General features: G+C 32.1%; 3 protein-coding genes across 3 annotated transcripts in view; 1 reads left to right on the plus strand and 2 right to left on the minus strand.

Moving 5' to 3' along the window:
• Positions 1-22712, minus strand: part of LOC136968805 (zinc finger protein 39-like) — a 69887-nt gene extending 47175 nt beyond the window's left edge. The window contains exon 1 of the mRNA XM_067262840.1: positions 22675-22712. Coding sequence (XP_067118941.1) covers positions 22675-22709 — 35 coding nt within the window. The 5' untranslated portion in view covers positions 22710-22712. The remainder of the gene's footprint in view (positions 1-22674) is intronic.
• LOC136968803 (zinc finger protein 28-like) overlaps positions 1-23251 on the plus strand; it is a 74060-nt gene that overhangs the window by 17791 nt on the left and 33018 nt on the right. The gene's annotated exons all lie outside the window — the stretch shown is intronic.
• LOC136968806 (astacin-like metalloprotease toxin 3) lies at positions 7071-20101 on the minus strand. Its single transcript, XM_067262845.1, has 8 exons — positions 20030-20101; positions 18232-18298; positions 8247-8371; positions 8093-8166; positions 7922-7997; positions 7722-7845; positions 7484-7659; positions 7071-7401 (listed from the first exon to the last, which is right to left on the minus strand). The coding sequence occupies exons 3-8, from the start codon at positions 8332-8334 to the stop codon at positions 7157-7159; spliced, it is 783 nt and encodes a 260-aa protein (XP_067118946.1). The 5' UTR covers positions 8335-8371; positions 18232-18298; positions 20030-20101; the 3' UTR covers positions 7071-7156.

Raw genomic sequence — 23251 nt, forward strand, 5'->3', positions numbered from 1 at the left:
ATAGTGTTTTGAAAAAAAAATGAAAAAACCTAAATATTTTATTAATTTATTTCTCAGATATTGTATCACAGAATTGAATGTTTCCACTAAATTTCTGTGATATAAACTGATATAGAATATCTATTTAGCGCTTTATGTGATGATGATTATAACTGCAATATTTAAAATTAGTAGTGTCTCGCCCCTGTACATCATACTTTTCTTGTTAGCAATAGAGTCGTGCCGGTCATCCAACGCCTTTCAGGGGAAAATGTTTTAATTAAAATAACGTGACGTCCAGTCTTCATCGGAAGTTCTTATAATGTTAATCCAGGCCCCCTTCCCCAGTCTATTCACGTTCTATAAATTTTGAATCTGTGTAGCAACGTTACACAGATTAAAATTTAGAGATTAATTAAGGAACGATAGTCTGACGGACAGGCGACTGTAGCAATTAATAAGTTTATAATTTTTTTTCAAATTGCAGACCAATAGCGTTGCAAGTCAGATATTTTCTGCAAATTGTAAATAATAATTATTAAATAAACTAAACTAAATCTGCATTCGCTCGGCTTCAAAGATCGCGATTGTCTTTTTTCTTTGTCTCTTACTTTTATCCTTTCTCTCCAGCACGTAGAAATTGCAGGAGGTCAATGATCAATACACCTGCATCCGGATCGGATCACCTGCACTCAACTATAAAACGAACCTTTTGGAATCAGCTGTTGCAATAACGTTGTCGTTTTTAAATCCGCCGCGAATTAGTGAATGTTTTCACCTTTGACGCGACATCAGATGAGACATTTGTGGTCACGTCACTGTTTTCTTCGCTGATCCGGTCGTGTCTCCCCTTCTGATAACACTCGTGACGTAGTTCTAAACCACCAATTAATGTTTATTCTATCACTCTACTCCTCTATCGTCATTATTTTACAAATTGTTGAATAATGATTTGTAAAATGGCGATGATCAACGACGGCTACTTTCATTTGTTTTCTATTTACCAAAAATTTAATAATAAACGAAGACGTGGACCCGATAGAGAATAGATTCGTTGTCATCATACGTACTACATAAGTTTTATAATTTCAATAAAAATCACCTAATAATTTGTTTTTATATCCATGAAAATCTATCAAAACATGTTTAAGTATCGTAATCCCAGCGAGGACATGGCTCAAATAAAACAATACAGTACAAACAGGACTGGATTAATTGTATATATTGTAATAAAATATATACAGTCAAACCTGTTTTTATGCGGTGGATAGGGAGCGCATAAAAAAACGCATAAAAAATCGCACGAAACTTCACGAGTGGCTATAAAAAATAGTTTTCGCAACACAATTAAAAAAATATTTTTTATGCGGTCAACAGGGACCGCATAAAAAAGTCTCACATAGAAAATAACTCAAAACCGTACGAAATAGAATTTATTGACAACAGATGTCAGCACTTGACTGCATCGTCTCGTCTATCGTCTGTTTTACATATTTTTGTCCAGGTGGTGTTTTGTTGACTTAAAAAAACAAATTATTCCATTTTTCGCATATTCATGCAATAATATTACTATAATAAGTTTATTTATGCTATAATAAGTTAACGTGAGACATGACAAATCGCACGAGACTAGTCGCCAACTATACCGCACAAAAAAAGACCGCATAAAAACAGGTTTGACTGTAATTAAATACACACAAAGGAATACAGTTAAAAAATATTCGCCAGATATTTTCAAAAACAATGTTCGAATGCATTATTGACTAATTAAACCTTTCCAAACTTTAATATGCTTTAAAAGCTTCTTTTGTGTAGGTAGGTTTAGATAATTTGCATTAAAAAAATCCAAATGTTTGCACTCAATGTCTGGTTTGATTTGTAACCGTTGAAAAACATTATATCTGACGTATTCGTCTAAAGGTTCTGGAAATTCCGAATCTTTATATTTGTTTTTCTTCATATCTAAAACTTGTCTAAATATCCTACGAATTAAAATAATATTCAGGTATCATTCACTCGTGTGTCGTTTAATTACGACTAACCGGAAACACAAAACGGAAGTTCAACCAAGTTTTTCGTACAAACACGCGCATGTTTTGTTATACAAGGATATAGAAAACAACTTGTTTACTCACCTCTGTATTCTCATCGTCATCACATCGTAAAGGTTCTAATTTAATTTTTCTACCAGAGATTTTTTCATCCGTATTGAATTCTTCCTTACAGTTCTTTGAAACAACTTCAAGTGAAATCCCTAACTTCCCTTTTGAACTTTTTTTTATCTTCATTTTCTCAGTTTAGAATATCCAACATTTTGTGTGTCAACAGTCTGTATTAAACAGAAGAAAGATTTTAAAACCGTGATGTTTAAATTTATATTTGCAGAAATAAATGAACAAAATTCATATAATAGGAAACACTTACATCTAATAGTTCAATAGAGTGCCACTAATGAATATTAAATAATAAATATTCACTCGAAAGTTACGGCAAGTATAACGAAGAAAGACAAGTAAACCCAGTTTTATTATCAGCGTAATAGCATTAAACAAAGGGGCGCACTCTCGAGGTTAAAGGAAGAAATTCGACGAATGACACTTCAACGGCACAGGTGATACAATAGTTTGTGGCTGTACGCTCCCTGCCTAAACCACACGGCGTTACTGTAATGCGCCCTCTTCCGGTGGTAATTTGAAAAACGTAGTTACAAACACGTGTACTTCTTACATAGGTGAGATGAATATAGTTTTAAGAAATTATTCTATTTTCTGTCATTTTTGAAGATAATTTTTTGGAAAAAAATCGATTAGAGCAGGAAAAAATGAAAATAAAACAGGCCATTTTCGTGATGTTACTCAAAATATTCAAAAATATACAGCTTTTGGTAAACATATTCCACACACGCGAGTACCGTACATAAAGCTAACAAATTCTTGTACAAGTTGCCCAATGGCAAGTCAATCATCTACATTACGTCTTTTTTTTTATCATTTTTTAAAAATATATTTAAAATTTAATTTTGTATTTGTACCGATACATTTTTATAAAAATGTATGTTTTATGCGTAGAATAAAATTATTAATCCAACAAATTTTAAAAATCTTTTTAATACTTATTTCAAAAGAAAAAAGTACAGTACTGTACATCTAACATAAAACAGTAATAATTTGAAAACGATTGATCTACGCGTGCTCGCTTTTTGTCGAAGGTCGTCTTGGATACAAATAATTTTAATTATTCATCGTACAAAAGAAAATTTCTCTGCTTTTTATTTAAATATAATACTAGAAATAATGAATTTCATTTCTATTGATATATTGTGATGCGGCTCAGAGAAATATTTCAAATTTTAAGACTGAAATGAAAAACTTTTTTTCACTTACTGTAAATATTCACAAGTCGATGTTAGGAACAATAATTGCTTACCAGATAACACGTGGTTTTTATAGCTAGAAACTATCACGTGGGCTGGAGAAGTGCCACCCCTCGATTTTCTTTCGATAGCGTCGAGCTTGTACTCGTTTGTTTAGGGCTATAACACTAACAACACTAAGTTTGAGTTTGTTTCTTACTTGTACTAAATTTTGGAATAACCTTAATGCAAAAATTTATTAATTGATATTAATTAATAATATTCTCTTCAACTACAAGAGGTAAGTGATTCGAATTATAAGAACTTTATTCATTTATTTATGCAAATATAAATTTCAACTCGACTGTTTTAAAATCTTTTTTCATTAAATACGCAGTGTCGACTTATGAAAGTATTCTAAATTGATAAAATGGAAATAAAAGAAGAATTAGATACAAAAGATTTCGATTTTACTTTTTTATTCAAGTAAAGAAAATTTTGCTGTTGTATTAAAATATTCCAAGAAAGAATTAAATACAGATGATAAGAAGTTTTGTAGAAGAATGGAGATACTATAGATTACCACCTATGGAATTTCGGGTCTTTGAGTATATATCTGAACTCTGGAGACAGAAACGAGTTCAACGATACCATACTTTTGGACCGGAGACGAAAAATAATAAAGTTATCATACTTTTTTCCAGCGATCGCGCGATAATAGGGAGTCGCGTCGCTCTCTCTGCTAAATCGGCCTCGCTATAGCGATCAGGAGTCGCGTCGCTTGCCGTTAAAATTGCCTTTAGTAGACGTTTCCCCCCTTTTTTTACTTTGTTCAAGAACTGCCGTGAATTAATAACTAAAGATGTTTAGCACATGGCGGCCTGCCGGCGGCTCCCCTCCGTCGGCAGCACGAACAGTGGGAACGGCCGCCATGTTCGCTGCCATAAGTAACATTAACCGAAATGGTGATCGCGCGATGATCGGAAGTCGCGTCGCTCTCTCCGCTCTCGTATCGCGTGTTTAACCCTACTGGAGATGACCGTAGTCCGACGTCACGGATTGCAGACTTTATCGCAAGATGACAGTACTAGCAACTATGGTGCCGTCTTCGTAAGAGCATTAAAAAAGTATGGTAACTTAAAAAGTACGATAACTTTTTATTTTTCGTCTCCGGTCCAAAAATAGGGTACCGTTGAACTCGTCTCGGTCCCCTGAGTTCAAATATATAATCAAAGTCCTAAAATTCCATAGATGGTAATATATAGTACACCCGAAGAATTAAATCAGAATTTTTAGAATATGAAAAAGAGAATGATACACAGGTAAGTAAAAAAGAACTGTTCTCTGAGGTAAAAAAACACATATTTATGCGAGGGTTTGGAGATAGAAAAAAGTATAGGAAAATTTCACATAGAGTAACTTTGAAGGACTATATTTCGCGAAGTGTCACATGTAGAAGTATGGTTCCTTTGACTTTTCTGCTCTTTTGAGTATGCTCTGCAGCTCTGTTAAAGGTCCCGACCGTCTTATTCGGAGCTTAAATTATGCCCTCTGGGATGCTAACGTTGCTTTCAGGACGAGAAAAACAAGTAAAATATTAAAATATAAAATACGAAATAGGAAAGCGTATTTTTATATATAATGGTCGTTCGAGCTGTAATAGTCTCGTCAACGACAAGAGGAAAAAGCCATTTTGCAGTTTTCTATAAAGTTTGACATTTCGGCCATAGTGTTCGTTTTCTATAAATTTAGCGTCATTTGCAAACATTCTAAGTTTACATTATTTTTTCCAAAATGTTATCATGAACTTTATTCATTTAAATTCGTGCATACGAGGGAAAATGTCTGTACGACTTCGATAGGAGTCAACACGAACCGAAACGGATTCATCGTATTTACCGACGTGAGATGTGAGAGAACGACATTAATGCAACATTTTTTCATTGAAAGATAGTGTCGTGATCGTTCAAGCAGCTTCCACCTGCGGGAGAGTGAAAGGGGAAAAAGGCAGTCGGGTTCGACCTTTGAACCTCTAGTCAAGTACGCTTCTATAGTCAATGAGTTACGACGGAGATTGAAGGTAATCGAGAAGTTATCGTCAGAAAGGAAACATGAGCGAATCAGATGGGAGAATAATTTACAAAGAATTGATTAAAATTTCTAGTTTTTTGGATCATGTCGAGGTCTAAGAAATGATTCAATATTTTAGGTATATTATGAGTAAGATTAATGATATATTATGATATTTGGCATATTTTGAAGTTTAATTACTAACCAACTCTATTTTCATACATTCTTATAGCATCACGATGCTTCTGCATGTAATTAAGTAGATGAATTTTTGTAATAAAACAATTAAAACTGAATATCTTTCACTTGTTTTTCTATAAAGATCATCTTATCTGATAATGTAAGTTAATTTTGCAGACTAATATTTATGGAAAGTCAATCGCTACGAACAACATACACATATGCAACTTGTCATCAGAGAATCCATTCTGGTATAAAACCGTTTCGTTGCGAGCAATGTGGCAAAAGTTGTACATCTAAAAATGCGTTAAAGGTTCATGGAACGACTCACAACAAAGACCATCGTCCTTACGTTTGTGAAATGTGCAATAAAAGCTTCCGTTTTAAAAGAAGTTTCTTGAGTCATCAGTCCGTTCACATAAAACGATCACATCCTTGGATTAATTATAAAAAGGGTTTCGAAAAAGAAAATAAATTGAAATTGCACTTACAATTTTCGGTTAATGTTACCTTAGGTAGCCAAGATGGCGGCTCGTCTCTAATTCCAGCAAGGAAACAGTGGGATGCACGTTCTAACCTAACCTAACCTATTGTAATAAATTACCATAATTATTAGCAACCAAATTATTAGAATAGGTTAGTTAGGTTAGAACGTGCGTCCCACTGTTTCCTTGCTGGAATTAGAGACGAGCCGCCATCTTGGCTACCTAAGGTAACGTTAACCTTCTGTTCATTTTATACCTTAAATCTTCACGTACGAAATCATCTTTTACAGTAGAGTTTCTCACGTGAAATGCGTTGAAACGATTTAAATAATGATAATATTTTGCTTATATTAATACAATAAATATATTTACTTAAAAAATATGTAGAAATCTTTAAAATAAACTCTAAAAATTATAGTTTTATGTCTGTCATTTCGTTTCTAATAACTACATTTAAAGAAATGTTGCTTTAAAGATATATTGTTTGAACGTTATCTTGTTCTATTTTTATTTTAAATTCTGGAAAGCAAATTTATATAATAACTTCTAAATATTTCTTAATTTTTAGATTCTTCTCAGTTGATTAGTAAAAATTAATATCAAAAAATAAATTTATAATTTATGCTCCATATTTTTAATGCCTACAAAGAGTTTTTTAAACTTTATTCTCGGTGTGAGCATTAAAAAGCACCTTCTAGTAACCCATTATGGGTTTAGCCAGGCCCACTATGAAACGGCCGAATGACGATGGTCCGAATATCCTGACGGACCACCCTAAAAATTCCTAGAGTTCATTCGAATTCTGATCCCTCAGCAGTAGGTTACCACTTCAATCGCTCTGCCATCCAGCCGCATACGAGGTGTAACCAAATATTTTGTTATTTACCCATGTTTTCTGATGAGATTCTGATTTAAAGACTTAAAAATTTATACATATTTAAGATAAAAACATTCAATTTTTATCAATATAAGTAAATAATTTAATGAAATCTCAGCACAAAATAATATTCAATAATCTTAAAACATAAACAATGATAAATTTATATTTTTAGAAAAGCGCAGAGTAAGGACTTACATAAATTAACTTCATTTACGATTTTTTATTGGAATTATTACAATTATATAAAGTATTTATACGGAATATATCACTTTTGCTCAACCCTGGTTTACTGCTGATGTTAAAGAGCCTCACACCCGGTCTTTTAGCAACCATAGTTTTGCTGCGCCCGTCCTTCGAGAAAAATCTTTCTCCATACAGCATTATGGAAGTATAATCAAAATCATTTAATAATCGCATTTGATGTGGCGCAAACTTAACGAACTGCGATTCCATACCTGCAAATGGATTACAATGCATTAAACACATGTTTCAATTCATGTATTTTGCAAATAAATGTTGAAATCGTAATTCTCTTACGTGGTTTTATGTTCTCCCAAAGTATTTTTATGTATTCATCTCTGTCGGGTCGATTCTGTTCGTGGTAGAAGCCAACGATGTGATTCAATTCATGAACAATAGTACCAAAATACATGCAACCATCTGAGAGTGATACGGAATGTTCGCCTTTATCTCGACCCACTGATGCGTAACACCTGAAAGTATATTAGTTGTAATAATTTTGCTTATATCTTGTTGGGATTCTTGCTGAACTTACCCGTGACTTTTGAAAATTCTTACGAAAGTTTCTTCGTTGGTTCTCTCTATAAATCGAATACAAGTACTCCTTTGAAAATTCATCATGGCTGCTTTTATTAACCACTTAGATTTGTTAGAACTTACTAAAAGTTTTAAAATGAAAGTATTAAAAGATACCCATTTAAAAGGTTTTTAAAACAATATAAAATAAACTTTTACGCAGCTCTTCCTCAATTACGTATGGTATGATTCCTCCGGGCCACAATTCAGAACTTTCTCGGACTGCACCCCGCGTCTGAAAGTATTTAATTACAGCGATTAATTTGATTATTTTATGTTTACATCACGAGGTTTAATTTACAATTTTATACCGTCTGTACTATTACTTACAACATCGATATCTTCAATAATATCTCCACCAGAAAGATCGGGATTTTGCAAGGCAAGATCAGCATCTGCCGAATCTACTTGAAATTTAATTTTTCAAGTTAATTTAAGTTAAAAAGTGAAATTATTAATAATGATTATTGGTTTATAACCTTACCTTCGGAATGCTCCTGATTGACATTTTCAAAGTTTTGACAATTTGGAATGTTAGAAAAAGCTAAGAGGAAGATTGCTAAACAAATCATTTTCCAAAAATTACAACTCGATAATGGGCATATCGCTCTGTAATAAAGATAATACAGATGCCCTTTGGTTTACAGAATGTGCATATTTTATTATCTTTCTGAAATTAATGCAGAATAAACATTTAGATAATGCTAGTTATTTTCGAATATTTTTTGAATAGTCTTTGTACAATACAACCCATTTTTGAGAATACAACGCCGTTGAAATTGAGAAATCTGACGGATGTTGAGCCGAGCAGTTAAGTTCATCCTCAGTTCTGGTGACACAAAATCGAAAAACCCCAGAAAATTTTTCGGGTAGTGGCCCCTTCGGCTATGTCGGGCTCCGTTACTCACAACCCAGCCGGTCAAATCCATGGTCTGCTTGACAGTAAGGTCCTAGCAGCAGCTGCAAGCACGTCTGAGGTAGATGATGCATTGTACTCTTATGCAAATTTCAAGGCAACCTTAATAAAACAAACAGTTTTTAAGTGCACACACTGCAATATGAAAATGTAAGAGTCGTAATAGTGTAAAATATTTTCGAAAATTTTAGTTGCCTTTAATCAGTCAATATTGGATTGCCGGATGTGGGAGTGTCTACTGTATTGAATTTATCTTTCATATAAAAACAGCTGTAAAAGGCTAATATTACCGAAAACTTGTAATAGCACTTGGTATTATTGTCAGCAGTATATTAAATCACGATATTTGTAGGTTACAGATCTTCGTTTCTTTCCAACTAGACTCTTCCGCAAGGAAAAAGTTTTATCTTTCAAACAACCCCTTTGTCTTACAATCCATTACACGAATTTATATTTAAGAAAATTTAGTTATTTCAACTTTAGAGCAATAAAATATAATTACTCTAACCTAGCGGTGGCAAAACAGTGTTAACAAAAAGTTTTTGAAATTAATGGAATAACCTCGTAAAATCTATGGAAAATTTTTACTTTTAATAATGGCATACGAATTAGAAAAGTTGATAATATACAGTTTATTACAATGTTTATTACAATTTCTTCGGACTCTGCTCAGCCGCAAACTGCTCAATCACATCACCAAAAGACAATTTCTGCAGTTTATAATTCTCAACAAACACAAAGCTTAAGTTCTCGCATTAATGTTGTTCGCAAATACTTTTTCACATGCTTCAGTGTGCTAAAGGGCCTTTCGTCTGAACAGTTTATTATTAAGAACATTAAATATAGTCGCACGCGACTCTACATTTGCAAATGCATACTTGATTTGCATTTTAAATTTTAGAGTTAGTTTTTTTATTCGTGAAACAAAAATTTGATCTATGCTGTATTCATAACTCAAGAAGAAAATTAATGAGAGGTTTCTCAAAGTAGTTGTTTGTTTTGATTCCTTTATTTCTTTAATATGGCAACGTGACACATGGGTGATCAGCAGAGGAGGTTGCTTGCCGGGAGAACTTTCTATGGAAGACTGTCCCCTATTTAGGTGTTAATAATGAGAAGAAAACCCAGAAATCTCCACGTGGCCAGCACGTTGGAAGGTACGAAACCTACGATCAACTACCAGTGTTCAATAGTTTTATCTAGTCGGTCACTGATGAATTTGATTGCTGGTAAATCTGCCACTGATGCCAACTAAATTCTAGTTTCTGCAAGACCTGTCGAAGAGAACTTTCTTGACTTAAAAATTAATGTTTTGACTCGAGGTGCTTGCAAAATGCTATGAATAGTTGGCAAAACTTTTTGTGCATGTATTTCGTGAACCTTCCTGTGAACAGACAAATAGAAACAGTCGAAACCTTACCGAAGATGCAGTGTCTTTATTTTCCAGGAGTTGCTAACTTCTCATGGGCTCTATCTTCTTTTAAAATCGAATGAAGTCCCCCGTTGCTTCCGAGACTTGTTTCGCTGCATTGTTTAAATTACCCCTTAACGACCATTGACGTGCATAGACGTCCAAACCCGAGATAACTCGGGCAAAATTTTATAGCGTTACAAAAAAACGGTACTTTGGGACCCGAAAAAAATTTTTTGATCTTTGGAATGTTTTCTAAGTCTCCAAATTTTTTGAAAAATTTTTACCCGCGCGAAAAAATTTTATTGCGATTTTAATTAACCTTTAATGACCGTAATTAACGCTTAATTGTTTTTTTATGGGATTTTTTTATGGAACTTCATTCATCCTTCTAAACTTCTAGTGCGTCGATTTTACTTCCGTAAAGTTATTTAAAGCTATTTTCTGATGTCAAAAACAACATCCAATAGTTTTTTAATTTTTTTAATTAATAGATTTTTTTATAATTACGTTTAATTAAGTCGGGGGGGTCGGAAATATCAATTAAAATCGTAATTAAAAAAAAATATTTAGAAATATACCACCATCTAGTATTCACCCTACTTTTTACCCTTCTCCTCCCGAGAGTTTCATGAGAATGTCCCGCGAAAGACGACACCAGCTGTTCTCAAGGTCATCCAGCTGTGTAAACAATGACTCATCAGTGTCAGATTTCGCGGATAGGCGAGAAAAAGGAAATTGTACTTTGAAGCTTTTTCTTCAAAATTAACACATTTCTTTCGTTTTTTTTTCGTTTTTATTATTTTTTAATTATTTTTAATTATTCTTAATCATTAATTTAAATTTTAACGGGAAAATCTCGGGAAACAAGGAGTTAATTCCTTCGTGCAGTTCATTGCTTCGATTACACAGATATTACACTTTTCAATACAAGTTTTCAGCTGACTTGACAAAATCCGCACACCTACGTATTTTCATGTTGAACAAAGCTATGTCTTACTAAAGTACTTTTGTGTTTAAAACTCTTCTTACATATTTCACAAGAATACTTACGTTTATCGCTGTGTACTAATTTATGAGCATATAAACAGTTCCTTGTTTTAAAACCTCTTTTACAGATTTTGCAATAATAATTATAATCATCACTGTGTGTTTCCGTATGAATCTTTAAACCCCGTCGCGTTTTAAAACTTGTTTTACAAATTTCACAAAAATAATTATTTTTATCGTTATGAATGAGTTTATGATTTGCCAAACCGGATTTTGTTTTAAAACCCCTGTTACACGTGTGACAAGAATACTTATATTCTTCACTATGAGTCTCATTATGAGTTTTTAAATCACTTTTTGTTTTAAAACCCTTATTACAAGTATCACATTTGAAAGGTCGGTCTTCGCTATGCGTTGCCAGATGACGTCTCAAATGACATTCCCACTTAAATTCTTTTTTACATATCTTACAAATATAAGATAAATGTGTTTTGTGGTGCATCTGTAATCGGCTCATTGTCTTAACGCGCTTATCACAAATGTCACATTGAAAGGGTTTCCGCTGTTCGAGAGGTTCTAGAAGATATTTTGAAGATGATTGTACGCAAACTTTCCTATTAATTTCGATTTGATTTTCATTGTTGTGCTTTCTCAGGTGTCTTCGCAAAAGAAATTCCCACCAAAACTTCTGATTGCAGGTTGTGCAGTGGAATCCTTTGTTTCCAATATGAAAAAACAGATGGGCTCTTAATACTTTGTAATTTATGAAAGTCTGAGTACATAAATTACATGTGAAATTTTGTTTAAAACGGGATAAGCGCATAACCTTCAAGTATTTTTTTTTAATATTCCCTTGAATTTTATTGAATTTTCTAATTGAAAAAATGAATCTCCTCCTGTTCTGATATTTGTAACGCTTTGCTCTTTTCGGATTGTGCTGTATATCATGTTCTTCACTCTGTTCTTTCTTCTTAACTGAAAATTTAAAAAATTAGTAATAAAATTACTCATATTTCAAGAAACATAACATATAATCTGCATGCAAAGATATGCACAAGAGTCTAGCAATTGAAATCTAACTTAGCCAACGAAACCAAATCTTGTTTTGTTTTTGTTGATTCCCTTATTTTAAAAATGATTTCAACTGCATAAGGAGAGGAAACAGAAGTTTCAAGAAGTAGGAAGGTCATCTCACCGCACATGGTTGGTTGGTTGGATTTGGGGTTTTGTGGCAGAAGAGCTTAGGTAGACCGAAAGATGCCAGGTCTAGCCAGCTATGTTGCTATATGTGCTGTTGAGTCTTTTTCTATGTCATAGTTGTTCTATTGTACATCCTGTAGTTCTGTTTATAAGTTTATTGCCTTATTGTAAGTTTATTATTTCTTTTCATGAAAAACAAGGCAGTAGCTTAATTTATAGATTGTTCTGAAATGAAAACATGCTACTTTGTAGAACTGGGCAATTCAAGTATTACATCAACAGTTTAAGGGGAGGATAACTATTTGATGATGTAAAATTGCATCCATCATTCATTTTTCTTCCCAGTCATTACAAAACTGTGTGAAAATAATTCTTAGTGTATTCGCGAAACTTTTGGTCTAATGATGTATTTAGGGGAGTAGGCACTTTTATATCTGATGACTGGTGAAAAAGGGGAAAGATCAATAAGAAGGCAAATATGTGCTGTCGTAATAACTGAACAGTCCCGTTAATAAATATGAAGTTTCAAATCATTTTTGTCCTTAATTCTTCCATGTTCTAATTAGATGTATTGTCATAATCTCATGTCTTTTAAGACCTTTGCCTTTAGAAATGTGTCAATTTTAAGCTGTTTTATCCTTTTATGAGATTTAATTCTTTTTCTTCTGTATTTTTAATTTGAAATCAAAGCCAAACTAATTATAATACTATTTATTATTAATTTGTTGGAAACCTTTCCTACTATTTCGTTTTGCAATATGAATCTTTGGTTTTTGTTTAACTTTTTTATTTTCAATCTTCAGTTCTAGTCTTACAATAAGAATACAAATAAAATTTATTAGTGATTATATTAGTGATTTGACTGATTTAACAACTTCAACTGTATTTGAATAATATTGGGTTGTTCGGAAAGTAATTTCGTTTCTTTCATAGAAAAATAAATGCAATATTCTTATAATAAATAAATATTTTATTGAATTATATATTGACCATTTTGGTCAAATACCTGTTGTCATTGTTTCTGGTAGTAGCATGATTTCACATTCATAAAAATTTTGATCGTTGTTTACAAAAAACTGATCCAAGGGATTTTTGCCATTGTCATTTCAAGTAAAGGTCTTACAGTTAAAAAAATTTGTATAGACCGGAACAAGTAAATCTGAGTTTTTTGTAAACAATGATCTGGCAAATATGGTTGGTGTGATAACACATCCCATCTAAGCTATAACAGTTCCTGAGGAATTACCAAACTTGTATGAAATTTGGCATTATCATGGTAAAACACCCCACTTTGTTTGTTGATCAATTCTGGCCTTTTCTGTTTGATGATATTACTCAATTTGTTTACTCAATGGCAGTACACTTTCGAATCAATTGTTAAATTGTCCGGTAAAAGCTCAAGAACAAATTTCTTTAAAATCCCACCACAGAGAGCATCTCTCGTTAATAACGTGTGGAACCCATATATCAAGCTTTGAAACAAAACCAATTTGTTTTAAGTAATAATAAACGGTTCAATTTAACAGATTTAATCTCTTAGTGATTTCACGTGTTGTTATACGGCAGACTGCTTCAATCGGTACCTTTATTTTGTTTTCATTGGCTTCAAATGGCCATCCAAAATGTGGTGTATCTTTGATATTAAAATTGCCAGAATGCAATTTTGTAAACCAGTTTTGGCACTGTCTTTCTCTCAACACATCTTCTCCAAACATGTACCACAATTTTTTTCTTGTTTGAACAGCATTTTGGCTTTTTAGTTATAAAAAAGCAAAATATGCTGAAAATGATGCTTTCGATTTTCCAAATTTGATGGGACACCATAAAAAAAACAATTGTACAGAATCAAACAAAATTTTTTTACAAATAAGCCTTAAAATGTCAGCTGTCGAAGTATATAATGAAAATGTGGTTTAAAATAAAACTGGCTGGTAAAAATACATCTAATTCCTCTAGTAATAAAAAAACGAAATTACTTTCCTAACAACCCAATAAATTAATGTAATCTAATAGACAGTGATTAATCAATCACTATCTTTTCATACAGCATTCCTGTTGTGCGGTGATCACTTTTTGCGTGCAAAACAGCAGAAAAGAACCACCCTTTCTTGTTGGCTGTGTTGCGAATGTAACTATTTTCTGGCTAAATCTAGCTGCTTTGATTTTGTATTCAGCTGTAAGAAATAATTATTTTTATATTGTCAAGATAGGGTTTAGTTTAGTTTATTTATATATGGTAATGTGACATATGGGCAATTTGCCAAGGGGAATGCCTCTCAAGAGGACATTCTAAGGAAAACTGGTCCCTATTCAGGTGCTGCAAATGTGAAGATAACCTAGAAAACTCCCACATGGCCAGCCCAGTGGAGTGGCATGAATTCACAACCAAATACCAGTGCTTAGTGGTTTTATCCACTTGACCACTGGTCGGTGTCAAAATAGAAATTTATTTATTGTTTTACTTCCTTTGTATACAAAACAGAAATTTTGTTCAATGTTAACATAACACTAGTTACTTTTTACAGTAAATATTTTTATTTGTCAACTCTCGGTAACCTGCTTGTTGGGGCTATAGGGAAATGGATGAAGAATGAGATTCTTCCACACACTTGCTTTTTGTATTGTGATTTATTCTTTGGTCATTAGCAGTGCCATAACTAAGGCGGTGCCAGCGGTGCCCAGGCACAAGGCGTAGACCCTGGGGACGCAGAAATGACCTGGACCAAGTTTTGGGTCATAGTTTTGGGGCGTAGTTACAGATGCTCGCACCGGGCGCAAGGCACCGGGTTTGGGGCGTAGTTACAGCGCTGGTCATTAGTCACTTATAGGTGTATACTGTAGTAGTGCATGATATTGAGTACCCATTTAAAAGATTTTGCATACAGTATGAGTTGCCTACTTCAATGCCGTCGGTTCGTGATGTTATGGAGTGTCAGTTCCATGGAGGATGGTTGGCTAATTAAAACATTCCTTGCAAATAAATTATCATTTTTAAGTTTTAAAAAATTTTTGCAAAGTAAAATTTTTAGACTAAGGTCCTACTATAACCTAGTTCCTAACCAATGTTCCCTCTAAGCTGCGTGGCTGCACACTGCTCAGATTGTTTCTGCGCATGAGAATTTGTGCGCCACACAGGCGAGCACGCACACTGATTTGAACTGTTGTTTACTTATTTCTCACTCTGTCTGCAACATGATTATTGCTACATATATTTTGATTAAATACATTAAATTATTGACAAAAGATAATATTTTGTATGGAAGTATGTTTTAAAATGAATTTTAATCTCTATAATTAATTATTTTAATTTTTATAGGAAAAAATAAGATTTTATATACATATGCTCAGAATCTGCTCAGCAAAAATTTTTTTGCTTAGAGAAGTACATGTTCCACTCAGCTACAAAAAAAATTAAAGGGAACATTGTTCCTAACATGGCCTATTCCCAATATTTTAATAGTTTTTAATCTAATTGAATAAATAAAGTCATCTATAGTTTCCTGAAGTCAAACTTAGCCTACTGAAACTTTTGGTTTTGATCTTTTATAGCTTCTGTGTATGGCAATTTTCTAGATTTTAGTTCTGCTAATACACAATTTTATTTTAATTTAGCAGTAAAGTTATTCATTCAAAATTTGTATTGAGCAAATAGAGTAACTACAGCAATTTATATTAATTTTCATATTTAATATACAGTTAATTAAGAGTTCTTATTTCACAGCCTTGAAAGACTATATTAAGGACCAAGTAACATATAACAAAAACCTCACTTATCAGATTGTGTTTTTATGCAATAAATAAAATACAATCAATTAATTTTGATAGTTAATAAGGGAGAAATTCACAAAATAATGGAGCACATGGACTAAATTTTAATTTTCTATTGTTTTCTAACCAGAGTTGGTTCCCAGCAGGTACAATGTAAATTTTGATGGCTGGATGTCCAAGCGATCATGATGACAGTCTACTGCTCTGGAGAGATCCAGGATCAAATATGAATAGAGTCAAAAAACTCCATGAATTTTTTGGGTTGGTCTGTCCAGATATACCCACCAGTGGCTTTGTACCCTGAACACTGGCAGTTCAGTCATGGGTTTATGCCTCGCTCAGACGGGCTGGCCACGTGGAGTTTTCCGGGTTTTCTCCACCTCTGTAATGCCTAAATAGGAGCCAGTTTCCCTTAGAAAGACCTCCAGGAAGGCAGATCACCCAAGTGTTGCATTGCCATAACTTAACAAATAACAACAACTGTCCAGATATGTCAGACCCAGACCCAGGCCCAGTCCCACACCACACCAGTGCCCCATTGTGGGTCCACCGAATCCATACTTGACTAGCCAAAAGGGTTATCTTAACCTTTCTGCAGTGGGTTAGTCATGTAAGGTGCTATCCCTATGTAGTGGAGAATAAACGTGGGAAATTTTTAAGTATTTTCCCACGCATTTTTTCTCATTACCGTTTTGAAAAAACATTTTGTAAACAGTTATGTCTAGTAAAGAAAAGTCTTTTTTTTATTGTCACATAATTCCTTTTTTATGTGAATTTTTTTTTCACGGTACCTTTTGGCTAGTTTTTGGTGATATCCGCAAAAGAATTTTGTGAATATAGCCGTCGTTCAACAGTGCCACACGATCGCCCTTGACGGATGTATTCGTTGGTCACTGCAGAGTGGTTAATATCTACAGTGTAGAAAGGGTAGTAAAAAACAGAGTTGGTTCTTGTTTATTTTAATCATAATTTGTTAGTTACAATATTTTATATGTAATTCATAAAATAGATGTAAGTTATAAATATGGCCTAATGTGCACTTTTTCAAAAACATTTTATTTTCAATAATTCTAATACAGTAGTCAGTTAACTTTTTGGTCACACATTCATAGTTGTCCTAATGAATGGTGCAAATGGTGAACAGAATTTCATTTTCCTAAGTCCAGTTTCTTAAAAAATAAGGCCATGTACAGTACCTTACTTAAAAGTTTTAATTTGAGAAAGATGTCTTTTTAGATACACTGAACAATAATTTTTAAAATAAGATTGCTTATTATATAAAAGTAATTTATCCTGTTACTAATCCACAAGTGTAAAACGATGTGGCTTCCAAATGGTGAAAAACAGTTCCTATTTATTAATTATTTGTTAATAAATCCTTTACTTTATTACGAAATTTAATAAATTTATACTTTTCTGTTCTGAACTTATTAACATGTTAACTTCCCATTAAGTTCTCTTTCCGTTTACCTTTTTCATTATACAATCAACTAATTATCATCTTTTTAATCTTCATTTTTATTTAAATAACCATTTATTTGGAATTTTTTTGCACTTTGCTTTAATTTTTAAACTAGTTCATTAACACCTGTCTTCATACTGAAGGAATGAATGATAATACTGAGGAGTTTGGAATGTTATTTTGAAAAAATTGAGCACATTGCCTGTTAAAGTGACTTTAATGTAGCTGGAAAGCAATCCATGACCTATTGTTATTCATGTTAGATTATTAAATGTATTACAGATTGATTACCTAATAGGAATTTGAGAAAATAACAAATAGCTTTTAAAGTCTCAAAATGTTTTAAAATTTAAATATGGCAATAGGTATATTTTATTAGGGGCTCTTAATGCTTTTCATGGTCAGTGAGACGAGAAGAGGACGCCCAGTAACATGCTGGCCAGACACAGTCCTGACTGACACGAACATACACATGGAAGAACTGAAAGAAACGACCCAAGATATGAAAACATGGAGAATGCCGATCCTTAGAGTGACCAAAAGTTGGCCTCAATTAAACCAGTTAAATCACTATCATAACTAGGAGCTCAGCAGCTTATTTTGCTTTTCTATGATGAATTTTATAACAGTTCTGCGATTTATTATAAAATGCATTGTGTAAATATGATCTAGCAAGCCTCCAAAACAGCATTTAACAAATAAAAATGTAACACCTTGCTTACTTTGGATCTTCATTTCATTTCTCTTAAATGTGTCCTCAGGAGTGAAGAATTTATTCTTCTTGATAAGCTAAACAATATATAAACAACATAAAGTAATACATTTAAAACTTTTAATAATATTTAAAAATAATTCAGTAAAAATTATTAAAAAATCAAATATAAATAATAATTCACTTAATCTATCATTTTAATTCGAATAAATACATAGACTTTTACCAGTTTTATTACTTCTTTAGTAGTACTAACTTATTATGATTTTAATGTTTTTAAATCCTTTGTTACTTTCCTAGCTGTTATATATCTAACATCAAGTGTCAAATTTGATCCACTGGATTTTTTTGAAAATTTCCATGTTTTCAGACCTCCTGAACCAAAAATGTCTAAAAACAGGAAGCAAATTCTGTGTGTGTGCATTGGCATCTATTATTTAATAACTCAGGATGGGATAATGATTAAGAAACAAAACAAAGTAATTTTTATATAAGGGGCATTGATGCTATTAAATTTTGGTGATTAAAGGGCACAGCACACAATATGACACACAACTCTCTCTATCTTGAGAGACAGAGTGAGTTGTGTGTCATATCTCAAATGGATTTGCACTTAATAACAATTTCACTTGTTATTGGCATTTACAATTTTTAAAAAAACTCATCTCTATCCTCAAATTAATCCTTTTGCCTTTCTATAATAATTAAAATTATATAATTTATTTTTTAATAATATCTCAAACAGATAGTGCACCACACAATTTTATTGTAGCTGAAATAAGCAAGACGATGAAATAAAAATATGCATCTTCTAGATACAGTCCTGGAAAATTTTTATATCTGGAAAATTTTTCTTGGATATCATTGGAGAATGAAATCCAAGAAAAGAGCATTAGTGAGAAATCATTTTCAAATATATTACAGTGTATTCAATCAAAATAATCCAGCACTGAGTTGCATAACTCCTGGTGAAGCAATCAGAAGTTGCCTGAGATTTTAAACAGAGGTACCTCTGTGGGCATATTTAAAATCTTCAGAGATTTTAAATATGACCACTGTTTACCAGTTTGATATGTCATATCTCAAGGTACAGTACCACCTATGGTTGCACTCTTTATCCCCTGTCCTATCTCGCTTTACCTTTTCCCCTTCACCTGTTCTCTCAAATTCACTTTTCTATCTCTTTTTTCACACCCAGGCAAAACCAATGAGTAGTCCTGGGTCTTCCACTCTTTTAATATAGTAGTATAATAGTAGTATGGTTGCACCTGACTAAGATTCATGATAAGATGGAGTGCTGACATCAAAGATAGTTCTTGAAATGGCCACTCCTTTGCTTTCATACATTTTTAAAAGTACCATAGCAGCACTGTGTTGACTCCTTTGATAACTGCAGCAGCATTTATCACCAGGACAATAAGTTAATTGTGAAGTGAGAAACCTCTAGGTATACCTCATCTCACAATTACCTTATCTCATACTTAATTCATAACATTCTCCATCCAGCCCCATATACAGATCAATGTGTTCAGCAGAACAAGATCTGTATGAAAAGCCTTTTCTTTACATACATTTATATTTGTAATTTGTGCATTTTTCTCAGAAACCACCTCTAAAAATATTTATTTTTCATCTTGATACACTATATGTATGTTTTACAATTGTCATTTAATACAAAAATAGATCTAATTTTGAATAAAATTTTATAAAATTGATTAGCTACTTTAGCAACTTTTTCAATAAATCAGACAAATAAATATTCAAATATTTCTTATAATGTAAAATATTACAAAATTTCTATTATTTACCTTTAAATATTCATATTCATTTGGGAGGTGAATAATCTCTTCACAACCTTCAGTCTTTACTTTAATATTCAATCTTCTCAAAACAACTCGGCATTCTGATTTAATAACATGTTTTACATCGTAAGTCTTGTTTATTTCGTCTTTCATACAATCTACAACATATTAACGCTTAAGAAATTTTATGTGCTTAAGAAAATTGTAAGCTAATAATTGAATAATTAGTCAACTTTTTTAAGCTAAGAATTAAAATAATTAAATACATTTTTTTCTTACTAATTAAACAAAAAATTTCCTTAACATAAAAATATATCTTTCTATTATATAATTCATTTGTGGTTATAAACTAAAACAGAGCTGTGCACCAATGCAGTAACTAAAACATTATAAACAAAATTATTTATATGCAACATAAAAGTATTTTAAAAGTAATAGAAACGTTTATAATATTAAATTTCATCAAAAGATATGAAATGATATGAATTACTTTTAAAATTAATCAGCATTTACTTCTCATTTTTGATATCGTATATCGACAACTAGACAAAATAGATGCATTTCATCATAAGTACAGTTCTTTAACTTTTATCAGAAGGCAGCAGCGCTGCTAGCTGTTTGAGCGCCCGTGTGCAATACCGATTATGCCGCCCCTGTTTAACGACGACTACCTACGCTGAGCTTGCCAGCAATACCAATTTGCCTCCCCCTGGACATGCACACCTTGCACACCTTACGGCAGGCCTGTCAGAAGGATATAGAACTGATATCTTGAATGAGGTATTGTGTAGTATTATATATGTAGAATGTAGTTCAGTGGGATTTGGATATACAACTCTAGATTTTAGCAAATATAATTCAATCCAACCATAAAATATAAGTTTTTCTTAAAATGGAAACGTAACATTGTGTTCTGGTCCCTCTCATATAATCTAAATGCTAAACTTTTAAAAAGATAAATAGCTTTGTGAAAGAACAAGTAATAATTTATTTTAATACGTAAGCCAACACTCGTATAGTTTTACCCAAGTTTAAATTGATTATTTTCCAAACTATAAAATGAATTTTTACCACCAAGTTAAGCACAGAGTTAATTCAAAGCTGACTTGACACTATAAAATAAACCTACAATGAGTCGCTCAACTTTCTATGCACCACCGAAACCAACTTTCTAAGCACCACAGTTGGCACCATCAAAATTTTAAATTTTGGTAGTGCTAACTGTTATGAAAAGCTTTTTAATAAAATATTATATTTTTACTATTACATTTACTACATTTTAACTATTATAAAATGATTAGAATGAGATTATATAAAGATACTTAAGGTCAGAATTAAGGTAATATATCAGTATCAACATTTATATAATTAAACAAGATTACAGTATAATTTGTCAATTCCTTATGGACCACAACTATTGACTGTTTTTACTATTGTATTGTACTGTTTTAATTAGTTCTTATTTTAGTATTTTACGTAATTAATAGAGTAATTTTATATGCAATGCACTGTATCATTTTTAATATCAGATCGTAAACTGTGTTTGTTACAATATTTTAGATATTTATTATGTATACTGCTTTATGTCTAACCTTAAATGGGCTTATGAGGGGTCTGTGTACCTGAAATGCATTCCCCTATGTTAATTAAAGTTATATTTGAATAATTTAATTCTGTTTTCTTTTCATCTTGATGTGATAAGTCCTATTCATTGTACCCATAATCTAATAACTAATGAACAGCCTATGTATTTAATTTTAGGCTAGAAACCTACTTAATTTAGCATTTTAGTTAATCTTATAATTGAGATAGGTTGATGATGATGATGATGATGATAATATTAATAAACACAGAGCCCAAATTGTTAGGAGCAATGGCGTAGCATGGATGTCAGCCGCCCGGGGCGGAGGAAAATTTCGCCGCCCCCTTATTTAGGTATTTTTACAAGATATTATTATTTATTGTGAAATTTTGCCGCCCCCTATAAGTGCCGCTCCTGCCGCCCCCAATACGCTACGCCACTGGTTAGGAGTTCAATGTTGAAATTTGGTACAGTTAGGGTACACCATGGGAATGCACACTAACTTAAATTTAAAGGAATTTTTGGAAATTCTTCCCCGAGGAAGAGGGTTAAGGATTACCTCAAAGATCTGGGCTTCTACTTTACTATTTTAGATGTGGTTTTTTGCGTTTTTGCGGAAAATTGAACATAGTTTTAGACCCATTTAAAAATTCTCTAATTAGCCAAGGAAGAGGAGAACCTAATTCTTATATAAATCAAATTCTATAATATAATACAATATAAAGGCTAATTTTGTACTTCTAACCCATCTTAATGCTTTTTCTTATTTTTACCCAGGCAACTCTGAGCATACCTGCTAGTTTTGTGATAATTGTAAATTTTCAATGGTAGAGTATGATAACCAAAGTGTAATAAATTGTTTCAAATACTTCATTGCTGTGTATGATTATCCTTAATATATTAATTTCAATGATCTTCATTTATACCAAAACTGGATATGTTAAATAATTTCTATTTATATTTATGTTTTAACCATTCTTCTAATCATGTAGAACATATTTTTATAACATTAAAATTATTAACCATCTTACCTATTTCATTAGTATCACCAAAATTTTTCCAAATATTGGAACTCTGTGTTATTTTGTGACATTGACTTTCCATAATTATTTAACTGAAATGATAAAAATGAATTTACATTATTAAAAAAGTTGAATTGTATATAAAAGTGATGTTTCACATTTAAAACAAAATTATATTTATTTAATAATTTTATTAAATATAAATGTAGTGTTTTATTTTCATTATCTTGAATGTTCTGCTAGAGAAATTCATTTGCTTAATTGAAAGCTTAAGCATTCCGATACAATGTGAATATGACAATGGCAATTGGTATGCGAGTATAATTCAAAACACATTACGTCACTCCTTAGCTTGTTTGCATCAACTTAAATTTTTAAATTATTTATAATTTAAATAATTCCATTCTAACTATGTTCAAGATAATGATGTTTTCCTTTAATAATAACATGAAATTGTTTTGTAGAAAATATTTTTCCTGCATACCATCTATTACTCATTTTGAAGAGTACCTAATATGTTTTCCCCAATTCTTGAGCTTCTTTGTATGAACTCTTTCAAGCTGTGCAGGGTCCACTTCAACTTTTTAATCTGCACTAAAATATCATCTACTTTTGTTTGTTCTC

Source organism: Centruroides vittatus, unplaced genomic scaffold, assembly GCF_030686945.1.
Source record: "Centruroides vittatus isolate TY-2023 unplaced genomic scaffold, ASM3068694v2 contig_16, whole genome shotgun sequence".
NCBI lineage: Eukaryota > Metazoa > Arthropoda > Arachnida > Scorpiones > Buthidae > Centruroides > Centruroides vittatus.